Here is a 19,200-nt window from a genome sequence, read left to right on the forward strand (position 1 = left end):
AAATAGAAATAGAAAGATATACGAGTATTCTCATAGTTGAGGAAACTGAGGCAGTCACAGATTAAGTGACTTGCTCAAGGTCACACAGCTAGTAAGTGTCTGAGGCTGGATTTGAACTCAGATCTTCTTGACTCCAGGCCCAACATTCTTCTAACTCTGCCACCTAGCTCCATGTTTTCAGTGGTTTTTAAATCATACAATTTCCATAGCAAGTGAAGCATGTTTATCTCCATCTCTTGGACAGTTGGATAGTGATATGTGGTGTGGTTCTAGGCTATAGTGCTGTGTGCCATCCCCTTCGGGAATTTGTATAATTCTGAAACAATTCTTCTCAGCATATCATATTTATTAGAGAGAGTTCTTCATTTCTTTAATGTGGACAAGACTTTCAGGCCCATTACAAGGGGGAAAAAAAATCCCTCAAATTAGTAACTTTTTTACAATCTGATAAATATACTGAGATCATACAGGCTCACCTGAACTTTTTCAGACAGTAGTTTTGGTATATAGCCTTGAATGAAAGAGTGAGCTTCATCAATAAAAAACACCCTTTTCCAATCAGAAGTACCCCAGTCTTTATGTTATCTTGTTGTCTTATTGTTATATTATTATCTTATCTTCCCCATAAGCATTTTTTATTCATCATAGCAATGGTTAGCAGCTGCTTTTTACTGTTCTTCTCACTGTTCCTCGAACTTTAGAAAGCACACTGTAGCACACTGTGGAAGGACAGTTACAACTCCTTCAGCTGCCAGGTCCTTCTGAAAGTTTTGTTTTCAGAGAATTACTTAGGCTGTTTTGTAGCAATAGTTTGTCAGTTCTTAACATTTTTTTCTTTGTTTTATTTTATTTTTTTTTTTATTTTGGTCACACTTTCCATTTTTCTTTAGTGAAATTGACCCTATTTCATTGTGGTATTGAATGACCCTTGAACCATTTAATTTCCCCACCTCAGATGCCACTACAATGTTTTTAATAGTCATCGAAGTTTGTCTTTAGAAGCTACAACTTTTTCATGTTTTTTTGGAGTAATGTCTATTCTTGGAAACCACTGAATTTAAAACATAACAAAAGAGAGTAATAAACCATGTGTGTATTGCAAAAAAAATCCATCATTCAACTGATGAGAACTAACTAAATTTGGAGAACCTAACTCAGTCTGATTTCATCTGATCAAGTTTAAATGTTCTGAATCAGCTTAATGTAGAAAGCATTCACACATGACTGTTGCTGTCACAAAATGAAACTATCAAAATTAATGCTTGTCCTAAGTAATTTCCATTCTCTTTTAATTGACTGTGGACAGTTTTGACTGTATTAAATTAAAAAGCTTTGGCACTAAAGAAAAATCAGTCTTAGAAGGGAAAAATAATCTCTGTCAAGTTTCTCTGATAAATGTCTGATCCATGAATAGAAATATATTCGAATGAGAGCCATCCCCCAATAGATTATGGTCAATATAAACAAGCAGTTTTCAAAAGAACAAATTCAAGCTATCCTCAACCACATTAAAAATGCTCCAGATCACTAATAAGAAAAATTGCAAGTTAAATCATCTTTGAGGCCCTTCCTCACTCTTGTCACATCGGCTAACATGACAAAAGCAGATAATATTTTGCTAGATGGTTGTCCCTTCCATGTTGCAACTTTCCCCATTCCTGTATTGATATATTCCAAGTCGGCATCATAAATTAAATGGGAATTTTGGGTAAGATTTGCAAAAGCCACAGGCAACACACGAAGGCCAGCAGACAACAGAAAAAGTTTAGAAACCCGCATAAAATATGTGTATAGTATTGTATAATATCAACCCAAATTTTATAATGTAGTACTGTAAACACCCCATAAAAGAAAAAGAAAACATTCAGACTTCTTCTGTGGTGTGAAGGGAGGGCCAAAAAATTTTACGCAGATTTTCCAGGTCACTGGGAGTAGTGGAGGGAGGTGGGGGAGGGAGTGGCGCTGCACTCCTAACCCCTGCAACGTGGAAGAAATGACTGTAGTAGCAGTGGGAGGTTCACCACCAATACATTGTTAATGGAGCTGTGAAGCAATCTAAACTTTCTGGGATGCAGTTCATAACTATAGCCCCAGAGTCCTTGAACTGTACATACCCTTTTGCTCAGGGATATCGCTTTTTTATTCCTCTCAAACTGAGCTTACCAGACTAGCCCAAACAGCACTGAGAAACCACCCTCAGCTCTTTTCAAAAAAAAACTTTTTTATTTATTTGTGTATTTCCTAATTACCTGAGGAAAAAAATTTTAACAATCTTTTTTTAACCTTTTGAGCTTTAAATTTTTCCCCTTCTCTCATCCTTTCCCCGCTCCTTGAGAAGGCAAGCACTTTGATTTAGATGTTACATATGAGGTCATGCAAAATACATTTATATATTATCCACTTTGCAAAAGAAAACACAAACAAAAGAAAATAATAAAAATAAAGTTTTGTGTTTTTTTTTTAAATATGCTTCAGTCTACATTCAGAGTTCATCACTTCTCTCTCTGGAGGTGGATAACCTTTTTTATCATGAAATTTGGAATTGTGTTGAATCTTGCTCAGAGTAGTTAGGTCTTTCACCATTAATCATCCTTTTAACATTGCTGTTATTGCGTACAGTGTTCTTTCTCGGTCTGCTCACTTCACTTTGCGTGCGTTCATATAAGCTTTCTCAGGTTTCTCTGAAACCATCCCCTTCATCATTTCTTACAGCACAGTAGTATTCGATCATATTCATATACCACAACTTGTTCAGCCATTCCCCAATTGATAGTCATCCCCTCTAGTTCCAATTCTTTGTCACCACAAAAAGAAGTGCTATAAATATTTTTTGGTACAAATAGATTGTTTTCCCTTTTCGTTGTTATTTTTGGGATGCAGACCTAGTAGTGGTATTGCTGGATCAAAAGGTATGCACCGTTTGATTGCCCCTTGGGCATAGTTCCCAATTGTTCTCCAAAATGGTGGGACTAGTTCACAATTCCAACAGTGCATCAGTGTCCCAATTTTTCTACCCAGCAGTTGTCATTTTCCCTTTCTATCATGTTAGCCAATCTGTTAGGTGAGGTGGTAGCTTACAGTTGTTTTAATTTGCATTTCTGTAATAGTGGTGGTTTAGTTAATTTTTTCATGTGACTATTGATAGCTTTGATTTCTTCATGTGAAAACTGCCTGTTCATATCCTTTGACCATTTATCAACTGGGGAATGCCTCTTATTTTTAAAAATGTGGCTCAGTTGCCTATATATTTGAGAAATGAGACCTTTATTAGAGAAACTTATTGCAAAAATGTTTTTCCGAGCTTCCTGTTTTTCTTTTAATTTTGGCTGCATTCATTTTGTTTCTGAAAAAAACTTAATTTCATGTAACTCTTGTTCAGTCATAAACTCTTCCCTTTTCCATAGATCTAACAGGTGCTTTTTTACATGCTCCCCTAATTTACTTAAAATATCACCCTTTATGTCTTTTTCATTTAGCCATTTTGACTTTATCTTGGTACATGGTGTGAGGTATTTGTCAGTGCCCAGTCTATGCTAAACTGCTTTCCAGTTTTCCCAGCAATTTTTGTCAAATGTTGAGTTGTTCCCCCTAAAGCTTGGATTTTGGGGTTTATCAAACACTAGATTACTATAATAATTTGCTACTGTGTATTGTGTACTAATCTATTCCACTGCTCTACCATTCTGTTTCTAAGCCAGTACCAAATTGTTTTTGATGATCATCACTTTGTAATACAGTTTAAAATCAGGAACTGCTAGGCTACTTCCTTTAACTTTTTTAATTGATTTCCTTGAAATTCTTGACCTTTTATTCTTCCAGATGAATTTTGTTCCTATTTTTTTCTAGCTCTGTAAAATAACTCTTTGGAAGTTTGATTAGTATGAAACCAAATAAGTAAATTTATTTAGGTAGAATTGTTGTTTTTATTATATTGACTTATCCAGTTAATATTTCTCCAGTTGATTGTATCTGTCTTTATTTGTATGAGAAGTGTTTTGTAATTGTGTTCATACAGTTTTTGAGTTTGTCTTGACAGGTAGAATCCCAAATATTTTATGTTGCTTACAGGTATTTAATATCCTGCAACTTTGCTGAAGTTGTTAATTGTTTCAACTAGTTTTTAGTTGAGTCTGCAGCGTTCTCTAAGTATGCCATCATCTCCTCTGCAAAGAGTGTTAGTTTTGGTTTCTTGTTGTCTATTTTTATTCCTTCAATTTATTTTTCTTGTCTTATTGTTCTAGCTAGTATTTCTACTACAATACTAAATAATAGTGGTGATAATGGACATCCTTGCTTCACTCCTGATCTCATTGGAAAGGCTTCAAGTTTATCCTTTACAGATAATGTTTGTTCTTGGTTTTAGATAGATACTACTTATCATTTTAATAAAGGCTACATTGATTCCTATTTTTTCTAGTGTTTTTAATAGGAATGAGTGTTGTATTTTGTTACAGGCTTTTTCTGCATCTGTTGGTATAATCATATGATTTTTGTTGCTCTTGTTTTTGATATGGTCAACTATCCTGATAGTTTTCCTAATACAACTAATACAACTCCTAGCTGGTCATAGTATGTAATCTTTGTGATATATTGCTGTAATCTCCTTGCTAATATTTTAATTAAATTTTTTGCTTTGATATTAAGGAAATTGCTCTGTAGTTTTCTTTCTCTTTTTTTGTTCTCCCTGGTTTAGGTATCAGCACCATAAAAGTAATTTGGTAGGACTTCTTGTTTGCTTATTTTTCCAAATAGTTTATATAATATTGGAATTAATTGTTCTTTAAATGTTTGGTAGAATTTACTTCTCAATCTTTCTAGTCCTGGGGACTTTTTCCTAGGGAGCTCATTGATGACCCCATTTCCTCTTCTGTTAATTTGGGCAATTGATATTTTTGTAAATATTCATCCATTTTACTTAGATTGTCAGATTTATTTGCATATAATTGGGCAAAAAAGCTCCTGGCAATTGTTTTAATCTCATCTTCATTGGTGATGCATTCACCCTTTTCAGTTTTGATACTATTAATTTGGTTTTCTTTCTTTTTTTATAATCAAATTAACCAACAATTATTTTATTGTTGTTGTTTTTTCTATAAAACCAGCTCCCAGTTTTATTTTATAGTTCAGTGTTCTTGCTTTCAATTTTATTAATCTCTTTTTTTGATTTTCAAGATTTCCAATTTGGTGTTAAATTAGGATTTTAATTTGTTCTTTTTTTTTTTTCCATTTTTTAAAAAATTGCGTGCCGGTTCATTGTTTTGCTATTTTTCTCTTTTATTGATGTATATATTAAGAGATATAAAAATTATCCATATTTTGGAATGTTGTCTCGTTGTCACTCTCTATTGAAATTTTTTATTTTTCCTGTGATTTGTTTTTTGACCCACTCATTCTTTAGGCTTAGATTATTTAGTCTCCAGATGTCATTTTTATAGCATTATGGTCTGAAAAGAGTGCATTTAATAGTTCTGCTTTTCTGCATTTGGCTGTGAGGTTTTTATGTACATGGTCAGTTTTTGTGAAGGTGCCATGTACAATTGAGGAAAAGGTATGCTCCTTTCTATTCCCATCCAGTTTTCTCTAGAAGTCTATCAAATCTAACTTTTCTAAGATTCTAGTCATCTCCTTATGGGTATACTTATCTAGCTCTGAGAGGGGAAAGTTGAGGTCTCCCATTGGTATATTTTTACTATTTATTTCCCTCCTGAAATGCTTTTGACTTTTCTTTAAGAATTTGGGTGCTATGCCATTTGTTGCACATAATTTTCATATTGATATTACTACTTCATTGTCCGTGGTCCCTTTTAGCAAGATGTCTCACTGTTTATTCCTTTTAATTAGGTCTCTCTTTGTTTTATCTGAGATCAACCTTGCTACCCCTGCCTTTTCACTTCAGCTGAAGCATAATAGATTTTGCTTCAGCCCTTTATTTTAACTCCATGTGTATCTCTATGTTTCACATGTATTTCTTGTAAACAACATATTGCTGGGTTCTGGTATTGAATCCCTTCTGCTCTCCTTCCATTTTATGGATGAGTTCATCCCATTCATATTCACAGTTATGATTACTGGCTATGCTTTTCCCTCCATCCTATTTTGTTGTTTATTCTTTTCTCTATCTCTTTTTATCCTATCTTTCCTCTAAAGTTGTTTTGCTTCTGACCACTGCCTTCTTTTATCTGCTGTCTCTTTTATACTGTTCCTTTTCTACTACTCTGTTGGGTAAGATAGAGTTCTATACCCAACTGAGTATGTGTATGTGTATGTGTATGTGTGTGTGTGTGTGTGTTTCCTTTTTGAACCAAGGTATGTAAGTGAGGTTCAAGCATTGCCTGCCCCAACCCCACCCCCATTTTATCCAATGCAAAATCTCTTTCTGTCATGCCTCATTTCCCCTGTAACCCCTTTCCCTTCTCCCTTCACCCAAAGGATCTGTCTTTGTTGTCCATCCATTTTTTTAACATCATTTCAACATGATTGACACACTCTTGTACTCTCTTTCTATATCAAATCCTTCTAAGTGCTTTAATAATGAGAGAGTGCTTAGATAATACATGTATCATCTTCCCATAAAGAAAGGTACACAGTTTTACTTTACTGAGTCCCTTGTGATTTCTCTTTCATGTTTACCTTTTTATGCTTCCATTGAGTATTTATTTGAAAATCAGATTTTCTATTCGGTTTTAGTCTTTTCATCAGGAACACTTGGTGGTTCTCTATTTCATGAAATGGTCCATTTTTTTCTCTTGAAGGATCATACTGTTTTGCTGGTAGGTTATTCTTAGTTGTAATCCCAGCTCTTTTCCTTTCTAGAATATCATATTCCAAGCCCTCTGCTCCTATAAGGTGGTAGCTGCCAAGTTTTGTGTGATCCTGACTGGGACTCCATGGCATTCGAATGGTTTCTTTCTTGCTCCTTGGCATATTTTCTCTTTGACCTGAGAGCTCTGGAATTTGGGTATAATATTCCTAGGAGTTTTCATTTTGCGATCTCTCTGAGGTGATGATTGGTGGATTCGATTTTTATTTTACTCTCTGGTGTAAGGATATCTGAGCCTTTTTCTTTGACAATTTCTTGTAATGTGATGTCTAGGCTCTTTCTTTGATTGTCCTTTCTGGTAGTCCAGTAATGCTTAAATTATCTCTCCTGGATCTATTTTTCAGGCCAGTTGTTTTTTCCAAGGAGATGTATCACATATTCTTCTATTTTTCTCTGGCTTTTGATTTTATTTTATTGTTTCTTGATATCTCATGAAGTGATTAGCTTACATTTGCTGAGTTCTAATTTTTAAGGAATTATTTTTTTCAGTGAACTTTTGTATCTTTTTTTTTTTTTTCCAATTTGGCCAATTCTGCTTTTTAACTTTCATCAGTGAATTTTTGCACCTCTTTTTCCATTTGGCCAATTCTTTTTTTTTAAGGTGTTGTTTTCTTCAGTATTTTTTTTTTGCCTATTTTACCAAGATTTTAATTGTCCTTTCATAATTTTCTTCCTTTGCTTTCACTTCTTTACTTAATTTTTCCTCTACCACTATTATTCGATTTTGAAAATAATGTTTTTGCTCTTCCAGGAAGTCTTGTTGGGCTTATGTTCAATTTACATTTTTTTTTTCTTTTAAGGCTTTGCTTGAAGCTGTTTTGACTTCATTGTCTTCTTCTGAGTTTGTGTTTTGATCTTCTTTGTCACCTTTGTAGCTTTTTTGGTCAAGTTCTTTTTGTTGTTGTTATTTGCTCATCTTTCTGTGCTCTTTCTTGATTTGCAACTTTATGTTAATATTGGGCTTTTTTCCTGGCATGGTGAGAAGGAGGCTCTGTCTCAAGCTTTGTACTTTTTCCGCACTGCTGTTTTCAGAGCTAGTTTTGGGGGTTTAGAAGTTTTCGGTGCTTCCAAGGTGGTTCGATGTAGGGAGTTGTATGGTCACTGCTCTTTTGGTCTGCAGTCTGGTTTTTATCCAGGAAGGGCCCCCTGATCCCTTGGGATTGTACTCAATACTGCTTTTCAGTGCCCTTCCTCCTTTGGGATTAAAAACAATACTGTTCCTCAAGGTCTTTAATCCCTTTGAAATGATACTACCCCCTAAGGGCTTCCACTTTTGTCCAAAAGTGCTCCTTCTGGCCTTGAATTGTCACTTGGAGTGAGAATAGGCAATGGAGTTGCCAAACAGTGTCCAGCCCTAGCACACGTGTACCTTGTAATCTCTTTCTGACTAGTTGCCAGGTCCTCTTACCATCTCTAGCTTGAGAGCTCCCAAAGTTGCTGCTGCTTCTGTCTCTTCCACCTAGTATCACCACTGGTGTTTCGTCCACATGAACTCTGGGCCACCTTTATCCCCTGTCACAGATCTCTCTTTCCAACCTTCCTTGGTTTCTTGGGCTGGAAGAATGTCTCATTCTGACTTTTTGTTGGCTTTGTCACTCCAGAATTCTATTTGAGGTGTTATTGTAAAGTTGTTTGGAGGGGAGTATTGGGAGAACTTGGCTTAGTGCTTCTGTACTCTGCCATCTTGGCCAAAACGCTTAACAAAAAAACCAGTTTACTTTAAAATAGCATATAAAGGATATTCAGGAAGAATACAGCACTGGTTTGGGTAGACTATAGGAATACAGACTTATTTTTTTAAGTTGGAAGGGATCTGAGAGGCCATGGAGTCTCACTCTTTCTTTTTATTGATGAAGTGAAGCCAGTAGAGGTTGTGACTTGCCTAGTCATACAGCTAGTAAGTGTCAGAGGCAGGATCTGAACACAGATCTTCTTGATTCCAGGTCCAGGATTCTATCCATGACATCATGTTACCAGTCCCTTCTGTCCATGCAGAATCAGTCCTGGGCATCAGGATGTATAGGTTCACTCACATAGCAATAAAACATCCAGCAGGTATGAGTAGCACTGACCTTTTTTCAGAAGTCACATCAATTGCTTGAGCCTTAGCCTCCTCACCCAATTAAGTCACAGGCACAGCTTCCCTGCTTTTTAGGGGAAAACTATCTTAGCTTATGTATCAGGGCCTTAGAAGATATTGCTCCTACTACAAATGGATAGAGAAATCTATTGTATGAACTGATGCAGTAAAGTAAGCCTGCCACAATCTCTGTATTAGGTACCTAACACTTATTAATTTGAATAAACAGCACCAGGAGAATAATTTATATAGTGACTACAATAAAGGAAAACAACTTTAAAAGACTTAAGAACTCTGTCCAATGCCATGACCAGGCATGAACTTCAGAAGACTCATGGTGAGGCATATGTCCTGCCTCTGAGACTGAGAGGGGATAGACTGGAGCAGGGGTGAGGAGCTTGTGGCCTCGAGGCCACGTGTGACCCTCTAGGTCCTCAGGTGCAGCCTTTTGATTGAGTCCAAGTTTTACAGAACAAATCCTTTTATTAAGGGGATTTGTTCTGTGAAGTTTGGATTCAGTCAAAGGGCCACACTGGAGGACCTCGGGCCCACATGTGGCCTTTAGGCCACAGGTTCTCCACCCCTGGACTAGAGGAATAGGAGACATGTTTTGAGACATGGCCTATGTATGAATTTGTTTTGTTTGACTATATTTACTATTCATCTGTTACATGGGAAGGCTTTTACTTGGAGAGGGGAGTGGAAGGAGGTGGTTGTAGGGACTTAGTGGATAGTAGTAGTGCTGGAAAAAAAATTAAAAGCAAAAACAGAGCTTCAGTGAAATATTGCAAAAGTACTCAACTCAGAAGAAAGCCAGAGTTCAAAAGGGAACACCGACAAGTCGGGCACTTTTTTGCCTTTTGTTAAATTGAATATAGTTAAAAAATAAACAGAGTAACAGAAGTTCACAATTTCATACATAAATTTTATGTGTTCTTTGTACATTGGAATGGTGTTGTTTGTTGATGTTTGTCAAGTTTGTAATAAAATAGTAATTTTCTTTTTGAAAGAAGATGATAATTCTATGGTCTTGTTCTTGTTCTGGACAAGCTAGATGGGAGCACGGCTGGAGGATCAACCTGGCTTAGTTGGAATTGCTCCTGCCCATCCAGCTGTAAATGCTTATAACTGTTTACTGTGCAATTTAGTGAATCAGGAAACTAGATTTAAGTTTGGTACAGTCAGTTCTCCTCATGAATGAAACTTACAGCCCATTTGACCACGTGCCACCATTGTATATTGGCCAGATTCAGAATGCTGGGAGTCTCAAATATCCTCATGTTTGTTAATATTCTGACTTTTGTCTGGTCCCAAGTAATTGGTTCTTGATGGTAGAGATCTCTTCACTAATACTAGGTTTCGTTTTACCCTAGTTCATTGATTGGCTATTCAGTATTATGGAAAGTCCTCAAGAAGCACTCTCATCGAGTTCCAGAGATCTCTTGAAAGGTATTGTTTTTTATACTTTCTCTGTCACCTGGTAAAGAACATTAGGTGTCTCATGATGTACTCTAGCCTTATTATTTTACAGTATTTTCTAAGAGAGATCTTGATTTCACTTTGGGAAAGCAAAATATATAAGAAAGTACTTTGTAAATTGTGAATCACTATACAAATATATTAGTTTTAGTATTACTTTTCAGCAGTAGGTAGATATAGATTAGTGTAAATAGTGAATCCCATTCATGGTCTCGTATTCAAATGTGCACTATTCAAAGTTATAATTGTATAAAAATATGATAATTTGTTGCACTCCAGTGGAAATGAGACAGTACAAATTTGAATAATGTGACCATTTTAGGGGTAGTGCCACTTATTTGCACTAATTGGGGCCTACTCATATCACCAGATTTGGCAATCCCACAGTGTGACTTTGTAATCCAGAAACATGAGCTACAGATGGCTCTGTATCTTATGATTTACTTTTTATATACTTAAATAAGAGTATGTGTTGTAAACAGAGACTGTTTTGATTTTGCTTTTGTATCTCTGGCTTTTTCCATCAGTGCCTGGCACATAGTAGGTGCCTAATGAATGCTTTTTAGTTGATTGATTACTTAGTTTTATTAATTGGAGAAACCTCTGTACTTCATATCAGAGTAGTACATGTGCAAAGATGGGGGACCTTTCCTTTGAAATTTTATAGATGTTTCTATTCCAACACTAGTGGTCCATGTGCGTTTTTCTAGCAGCTGAAGTTGTGAGGAGTACCAGTGATAAACTTCTGGTGCTAGTGTCATGACATAAAATATTACCATTATCTATACGCCTTTGCTGCCTAGAATTACTTACCTCGAGAAAATCTTCCCCCTTTGGCCCTTTGTTTGCTTGACGGAGCACAGAATATGACTTTACTTCCGCTGTGCAAAAATGGAGTTGAATTCTTTCCCCTCATGAAAAGTGTTCAGCCAGATAACTTTTCAGGGGTGTTTTAGAAAGAGATTCATTCCTCAAGTAGACATTGAATTAAAGACTTAGGAATTCTCTTCCAATGCTGAGGTTCTCTGATACTGTAGCTAATATTCTTAACTTTTCTCTATCCTTAGAAACCTAGATTTTGTCTTTCCATTTTTCTTAGAGTTTGATTTTAATGGTTATAGGCTTGGCCCGTAGTCTCTTTCAGGGTATAACACCAACCAATAGCTGGTGTGTGTCAGGTACATGGAAAACTTGTTTAAGGAAGTCCATATTTACTTGGATTCACTTCTTGTTGAGTTCACCCACTGCTGTATTCTTGGTTTTATAAGGGCTCAACAACCCTTACACTGAAATTTTAAAGAATCTTAATTAACCAAGGGAACCTAAAACGCTTGGAGTCATAGGCTAAAATAAAACTTTTAGAAGGTTAACTCAAGAAGATATAGCAGGGCTGCCTTAATTTATACTGATTCCTGAGAGATCCTGTATTAATAGTTACAAAAGGATATGTATTTGTAGTCATGTGAGTAAACAGTGTAATATAATCAAACCTGGTCCATTGATCAATTCAATTAAAGTGATAGCTTTTATTTAAATTCAGGTTAGAGTGCCTCAATCATTACTTTGTAATCTGACTATGCAACATTTTTGTAGGATTCTCTGTTGGTCATTAAGATTTTGCCAAAGCTTAATGGCAAGTCTTGGCCTTGAACTCTGATTCTACATCTATAACTGGGACTAAGAGGGGATTGAAACAGAAGCCGAACAAAGCTGACTACAGAAGGAAAGGACAGGTTCTATTCCTGTACCTTTTTAGATAAAAACTGACATACAGATCCACAAAATGCAATAATATCCTTTGTGTTTTTTTTGTTTCCCTAGCTACGATTCTGGCCTTGAGGTTTTTCCCTGAATTTAAGAAGAAAGTAGTGTGGTCCAGGGCATATGGTTGGTAACCATTCTGCCAGAAGTCAGCATTCTCAGCTGGAAAAAGGAGGAATCTTAAGCTTAGTGTTTGTCCATTCCAGACATACAGCAGAAAGCAGAATGACATATTGCTGCCCGGATATTTGGAACAGACATACCAGGAATCACCATGGACTGGTTTGATTAACAGACCAAATTTGGACTGGAACCCTAGATTATATTTTCCTTAACTTACACAGATTTCAAACTGTAGAGTTTTTGTTTTACAAAGCCTTAAAATATAATACTCAAGATCCAAATAAAAATAATCTTGTGGATTTATTGTATGTAATCATATTTATTTGGAAAATATGAAGAGTTTTTCACTTTAACACTGAATGGCAAAAAGCCAGGTTACAAAGTGGATGGCAATGTCGTTCTTCCCTTACCCACATTTCCTATGTACCCTATAATGGATTTGATTAGCTAAAACAAGATGTCTGATTCTTATTGATTAAAATACACTTTTATCTGAATTAATATACAAGTATAAATATTAAGTAATGCACATTGAATTGGCTTAACTGGGGAAGGACATTTGATAAATTCATTAAGAGTGGTTCAGTTTATACTATTATTATAAAGGTTAATCATTTAAGTAAGGAATTATACCTTGATTAGAATCACCAGTGGTTTTAGTCATTGAAAAATACTTTTTAAATTTCCACAATATCATAATAGGGACCTGGGCTCAGCATGTTATTATAGAAGGAGTATTGGATTAGAAATTGGGAAACTTAGATCTCTAGGTCATATTACTATTTCGATAATAAATTTTGCTATTAGTTGGGTGACCTGGGCAACCTATTTTTCTCTCTGGTTGGTCCTCAGTTTTACCATCTATTAAAAAAGGGATTTGGACTGTATGACATGAAAGTTGCCTTCCTAATTAAACATTCTGTGTTCATCTTATACAGAGAAGACTTTAATAGCTGTTCTTTCTATATGTATTAGCTAGTGGTATATTTTTAGCCTAAAATATGTGCCTGTACCTATTTGCATAGTTACATATACCTCTATCTGTTTGCAAATATATTCATACATAGGTGGAAGAGGTAAGAACAATTATATGGTCGAGCTAATATGGGGTAGCTTGAAAAATGCCTATTGTTGGTAATAACAGCAATAATCATTGATTTATATAGAATTTTGAGGTTTATAAAACAATAATTTGTTGAGATAAGCAAATTATTGTTATTCCCATTTTATAGCTGAGAAAATTAAAACTGAGAGAGGTCCAAATGAATTGTTCACGTCCAGATTGCAAGGAGATGTTGGAGCTGGAACTTGAACCTGTATCTTCTGACTCAAAGACCAGTGCTTTTTACCCTAGGTCGCATGATGCTGCTTAGTTTTATCATTCTGGTTTTGAGGTGTTCAAATGAGTTTGACAGACTCAGCCAATGCTTAGCCTGGTCATTTCTCTTGTCTGTCCTCTGGGTTAGCAGGCCCTGTCATGGTTTAAAACTTTATTCTCTTTTGTATAGGATACACAATAATTCTGTACAAGAAGAACCATCACGGATTCTGTGCAGCCCCTATACACAATTAATCTGCCTTGTTTGGTGATGTATTTCAGTGCATCTTTATAACCATCCTATTGCCCACCTTACCTTCTCTGGTGCTCATGCCTAAAGTAACTATAAGACCTTAATCCTTCCAACTTTTAAGTGTACTTTGTTGTACTGCAGTCTTTAGCATTCAGGTTCTCTTCTAACTCTGTTGGGATTGAGGATAGTGGTGGATATTGCTCAGCTTTTATACTGGAAGACTAAACATTGAAGGAAAAGCAATTGAAGGAGAAAGGGGCTACAAAGACATACCTACTGATACATCCCTTGAATTACACATTAATATGACTTAACTAAGTGTAGCCTTTTAAAATTTGAGTATGGGGTTTGGGGACTTTGGACAACCAGAAGACAGCATGCCTCAAACACTGATTATTCCCAAGGGATGAGGAAATGCAGAAGGTAAGAGAGCAATAAAGGCTAAAGTCATCTACTTTTTAATTTTACCTGGACCCCAACAACAGTCAGTGAGTCAATAAAATCAATGCTATATGTTTTGCTATACCTGTGTTACAATAACGGCATTAGTTGGGATATCTAGACATTTCATTTTTTCCACATTCAAGCCAGACATCAGATTAGACTAGCCTGGTCCAACCTCTCCAGTATCCCCAGTGTTTTACCATATAATCTGTTCCACTCCCTCAGAGAGAGAAGAATTGGAGGAAGGAAAGACAGTGATGAAAAGAAAATGAAAATGCATGTGCACCTCCTAACCCAGGGATGGGGAGCCTGTGGCCTTGAGGTCACAAGTGGCCCTCTAGGTCCTTAAGTGCAGCCCTTTGACTGGATGCAAACTTCATAGAACAAATCCCCTTAACCCCACTCTACTCCCCAGCTCAAACCCCACTCCGAAGACGTAACAATTCAGTAGAGTACAGCAGACTTAGGATTTTCCTGTTTATGAAGACCTTTAGAATATATCCTTAAGCCCATCAAACATCATCGTATATGCCAGGCCCTTCTGTTTAGTTAACTATAATACTATTGAACATACTTATCAGTATGAATAAAGGAGTTCCTTTAGGGCACTTCACTTTGTTCCGAATAGTTTCCAAATTGGAGATCTCAAAATTTTTAAGCTGAGGGACTGGGCCTGTGATTTGGCTGACATAGGGAACTCCCAGATAAGAAAATTTTCTCAATCCAGATTGTCGCCTTCTTTGAAACTTAAAGTTTTATAGAGTTGCCTATTTCTCTGAGATCTTAAATAACTTTTAAATGATTTTAAAAGTCACATTGCCAACTTGAACAGGGTTCAAGTCTCTAGCTCTGAGAAAGGCCAGCTTACTTTCTACACCATAAAATACTGTCTCTCCACAATGTAAACAAAAGGAAAATCTCCAATATGTGTAGTCTTGGTTCTTTTGTTTGTTTTTGAAAGCAGAGAAACTGCCCAAGACATTGTTAACAAATTAATAACTATGAGATTAGTGTTGAAGGATATCCTCTAGAAATGAATTCTGCCTGGAGCACCTTGAAACCTGCTTTCCTATGAAGCTTACTGCATCCTTTGGTCATTTAGAATATAAGTCTTTGGTAGTCACCTCTTGACCAAAAAAAAAAAAATCAAAACAAAAAAACTTCAAGAATCTTATTCGACATTTTAAAACAACTATATAAACAAAACAAATTACTATAGTGGTTGTCTCCCCAGAACAGAGAACTATATTCACTGGTGTCTATAAAATATCATGTCGTTTTCTTGGCAGTCTCTTTGATGTGTTGTTCAGTCATTTCAGTTGTGTCTGACTCTTCATGACTCCATTTGGGGTTTTCTTGGCAGAAATACTGGAGTGGTTTGCCATTTCCTTCTGCAGTTCATTTTACAGATGAGGGAACTGAGACAACCAGGGTTAAGTGACTTGCCCAGGGTCACACAGCAAGTAAGTGTCTGAGGCCAGATTTCAATTCAGAAAGATGTCTTCCTGACTCCAGGCCTGGCACTCTATCCACTGCACCATCTAGCTCCCCCTCCTTTATGCGAAGAACACATAAAGTAATAGTGTCTGCCCCTGAGAAGGAAGTCTTAACAAAATTGAGATTCATTAAGACCATACAAAAAAACAAGAACATGGATATGACATCTGAGAAACAATAATCATGAAAATGAAGAAGATAACATGGCAAAAAATAAAGTTGATTAAATTGTTCACTTGAATTTTAAAGTATTTTTATACTTAGCACTATTAAACTCAGACACATGTACTTAAGGTCTATATACATAAAGAAATGTGTACAAGGTGTTTTTTTTTTCCTTAAACATTTTTACCAGTGTAAAAAAACATTATTTCTTTCAGGACATAATCTGAATGTTTACAATGTTATGATTTACATCACTAATTCAGATTTAAAGTGAACATTCACTCACTACCAAATACATCCTTTCTCTTTTCAGTGTTTCCTAGTCTGAAGAATTCTATTTCTTCTCCACTGTCTAGTAATGAATTTTCTTGAATGACCTTACGTGATCATTTTCAGCTACACATGCACATGTATGTTCAAGATACTTTAATGCTGATTCTAATTATTAAGCACTGAAGAAAATATCAAATTTATATAGGATGGGACTCCTGTCTTCATTGAACTTACTGACAGTTAAAACTAAAGTTAAATATTTGTTGATCAGATATTTAAATTCAAAGATATAATATCATGAGTAAATGTAATAAAGTAAAAACGCATTTCCTGAAACTGAAAAAAAAAAACCACATAAATTAGAAGAAATGATAGTTTCAAGTTTTAGTCCATTGCCTTCTTAATGGAGAAACTGAATGGATGTGATGATAGCACTTATGGAATGTTAGGTTGGAAGGGATTTGCTAGGTAATGGAAACTTTAAAAAAGAAATATCCAGAGTTGATTTTGATACCATTTGTCCCCTTCCGTGGTCCCAGCAGCTGTCACTGATATGGTAGATACTGCTTATGAGCATAAGTGCTGAAGATTATTTTGAGACTTAGGAATTTCTCCCTGACATTTGAAACCAAAAAGAAAAAAAAATAAGTCCTATCCTTTGTAAATATTTAAAATATTCTCTTTCATGTGTTTATAGTATATTTGAAATAGAGGTGTACTTCAGAAATATTGCAGTTCTGTTCCATACCACCACATTAAAATGAATATTGCAATAAAGCAAGTCACATAATTTTTTTCATTTCCCAGTGCACATGAAAGTTTTATTCACACTACACTGTAGTCTGTAAAGTGTGCAACAGTATTATGTTGCTAAAAAATGTACATACCCTAATTTAAAAAAAAAAAACAACATTGCTAAAATGCTAACCATCATCTAAGCCTTTAGCAAGTCCTTATCCTTTTGCTGGTGGAGAGTCATGCCTCAATATTGATGGCTGCTAACTGATCAGAATGGTGTTTACTGAAGGTTGGGATGGCAGTGGTAATTCTAAAAAAAATTGTTTTTCTTTTTTTTAAATAATCTTTTTCCTCTATTCATATGTCAAGACGATTTTTAACATTCATTTTATTGGAACACTAATGCGTTGTTGGTGGAGTTGTGAAATGATCCAACCATTTTGGAGAGCAAATTGAAACTATGCCCAAAGGGCTATCAAAATGTGTATGCCCTTTGATCCAGCAATAGCACTTCTAGGGCTGTATCCCAAAGAGATCATAAAAATGGGAAAAAGACTCACATGTACAAAAAATATTTATAGCAGCTCTTTTTGTGGTGGCAAAGAATTTGAAATTGAGGGGATGCCCATCAATTGGGGAATGGCTGAACAAGTTGTGGTATATGAATGTAATGGAATACTATTTTCCTATAAGAAATGTTGAGCAAGCGGACTTCAGAAAAACCTGGAAAGACTTGTATGGACTGATGCTGAGTGAAGTAAGCAGAACCAGGAGAATGTTGTACACAGTAACAACCACATTATGCGTGACTAACGTTGATACATTTAGCCCTTCTCAGCAATGCAAAGATCTAAGACATCTCCAAAGGTCTCGTGATGGAAAATGCTATTCACATCCAAAGAAAGAACCATGGAGTTTGAATGCAGATCAAAGCATACTGTTAGCATTTTTATTCTTCTGTTTTGTTTCCTCTTTCTGGTGGTTCCTCTTATTGGTTTTAATTCTTCCTTAAAACATCACTAATGTGAAAATATGTTTAATAGGAATGTATATGTATAGCCTATATCAGACTGTGCCAACTTGGGGAGGGAGATAGGGAAGGAGGGAAAGAAAAATTTAAAATTCAAAAACTTATAGAAGTGATTGTTGATAAAATAAATTAATAAAAAATATTTTTAAAAATTCACTTTTTAAGAGTTGAGTTGTAAATTTTCCTTTCTCTCTAATGCCTGCTTCCTCCAGCCCCAGCCCTTAGCTGTCATCTGGGAAAGTAACTCCTGTAGAGAAAGAGCCAACCATCCTAACCAACTGCTGCACACAGGGCAAGCAAGCCCACCTTGGTGAAGCAGCAAAGTACCCTGAGAGAGGAGGCAGCATGTGTCAGGCAAGTCAAATGACCATCACTGCCTCAAGGAACCATCTCCCCTCAGATCGTGTTGGTGACAATCTAGGACCCTGAACCCAAAAGCTGTGTGAATAGTGGCATTAAATAATGACATTAAAGAAGAGGCATTAACATCTGCTTTGCTACTGCTGTACCTTAAGGACCAAGAGACACTCCCATTTAACCTGCAGCTGAAACCTTCCATATGTGTTTTCTCCTCCATTAGATTGTAAACTCCTTGAAAATGGGCTATCTTTTGTATTTACACTTACACACAGTGTTTTGCACATAGTAAGTACTTAATAAATGTTTCATTCATTCATTTATATGTTGACCTAAAATTCCTCATTTTGGCAAAGAAGCCAGAAGAGGGGCTTTGGGGGCCAAGTTTGACCATTATAATTTCATAGTATTCAGTTTTGATTGTTTTGTTTTTGCAGATCTTTCCATGTAGATTTTTGTAGCATATAATCTAATTAATTTTGCATCTGTTCATGTTTCCTATGTTTCTCTGCATTCATCACTTTCATCATTTTTTACACTACAGTAATATTCTATTACATTCATGTACCAGAAATTGTTTAGCAATTCCCTTATTGATGGGTATCTACTTTGTTTCCAGTTCTTCATTATAATAAAAAAAATGCTGCTGTAAGTGTATATATAGGTATCTATGAGGCCTTTCTTTTTACCATGGACCTCCTTAGTGTATGTGCCTAGCAGTAGAATCTACTTTGATCAGATGAGATAATAGTTGTGAAGTGCAGTGCCTGGCATATAGCAGGCAGTATATAAATGCTATCGTCATCATCATTAACAACACCACTTGGTCAAAGGTATAGACATTTTAGTCACTTTCTTCATA

General features: G+C 35.8%; 1 protein-coding gene across 1 annotated transcript in view; it reads left to right on the top strand.

Annotated features, from left to right (window-relative positions):
• The window catches only part of FOCAD (focadhesin), a 351,817-nt gene extending 339,255 nt beyond the window's left edge, over window positions 1-12,562 (top strand). Inside the window, exons 43-44 of the mRNA XM_027859022.1 lie at window positions 10,274-10,349; window positions 12,201-12,562. Coding sequence (XP_027714823.1) covers window positions 10,274-10,349; window positions 12,201-12,274 — 150 coding nt within the window. The 3' untranslated portion in view covers window positions 12,275-12,562. The remainder of the gene's footprint in view (window positions 1-10,273; window positions 10,350-12,200) is intronic.
• The last annotated feature ends 6,638 nt before the right edge of the window (window positions 12,563-19,200 follow it).

This window comes from Vombatus ursinus, unplaced genomic scaffold, assembly GCF_900497805.2.
Source record: "Vombatus ursinus unplaced genomic scaffold, bare-nosed wombat genome assembly UNPS02014158.1, whole genome shotgun sequence".
Lineage (NCBI taxonomy): Eukaryota > Metazoa > Chordata > Mammalia > Diprotodontia > Vombatidae > Vombatus > Vombatus ursinus.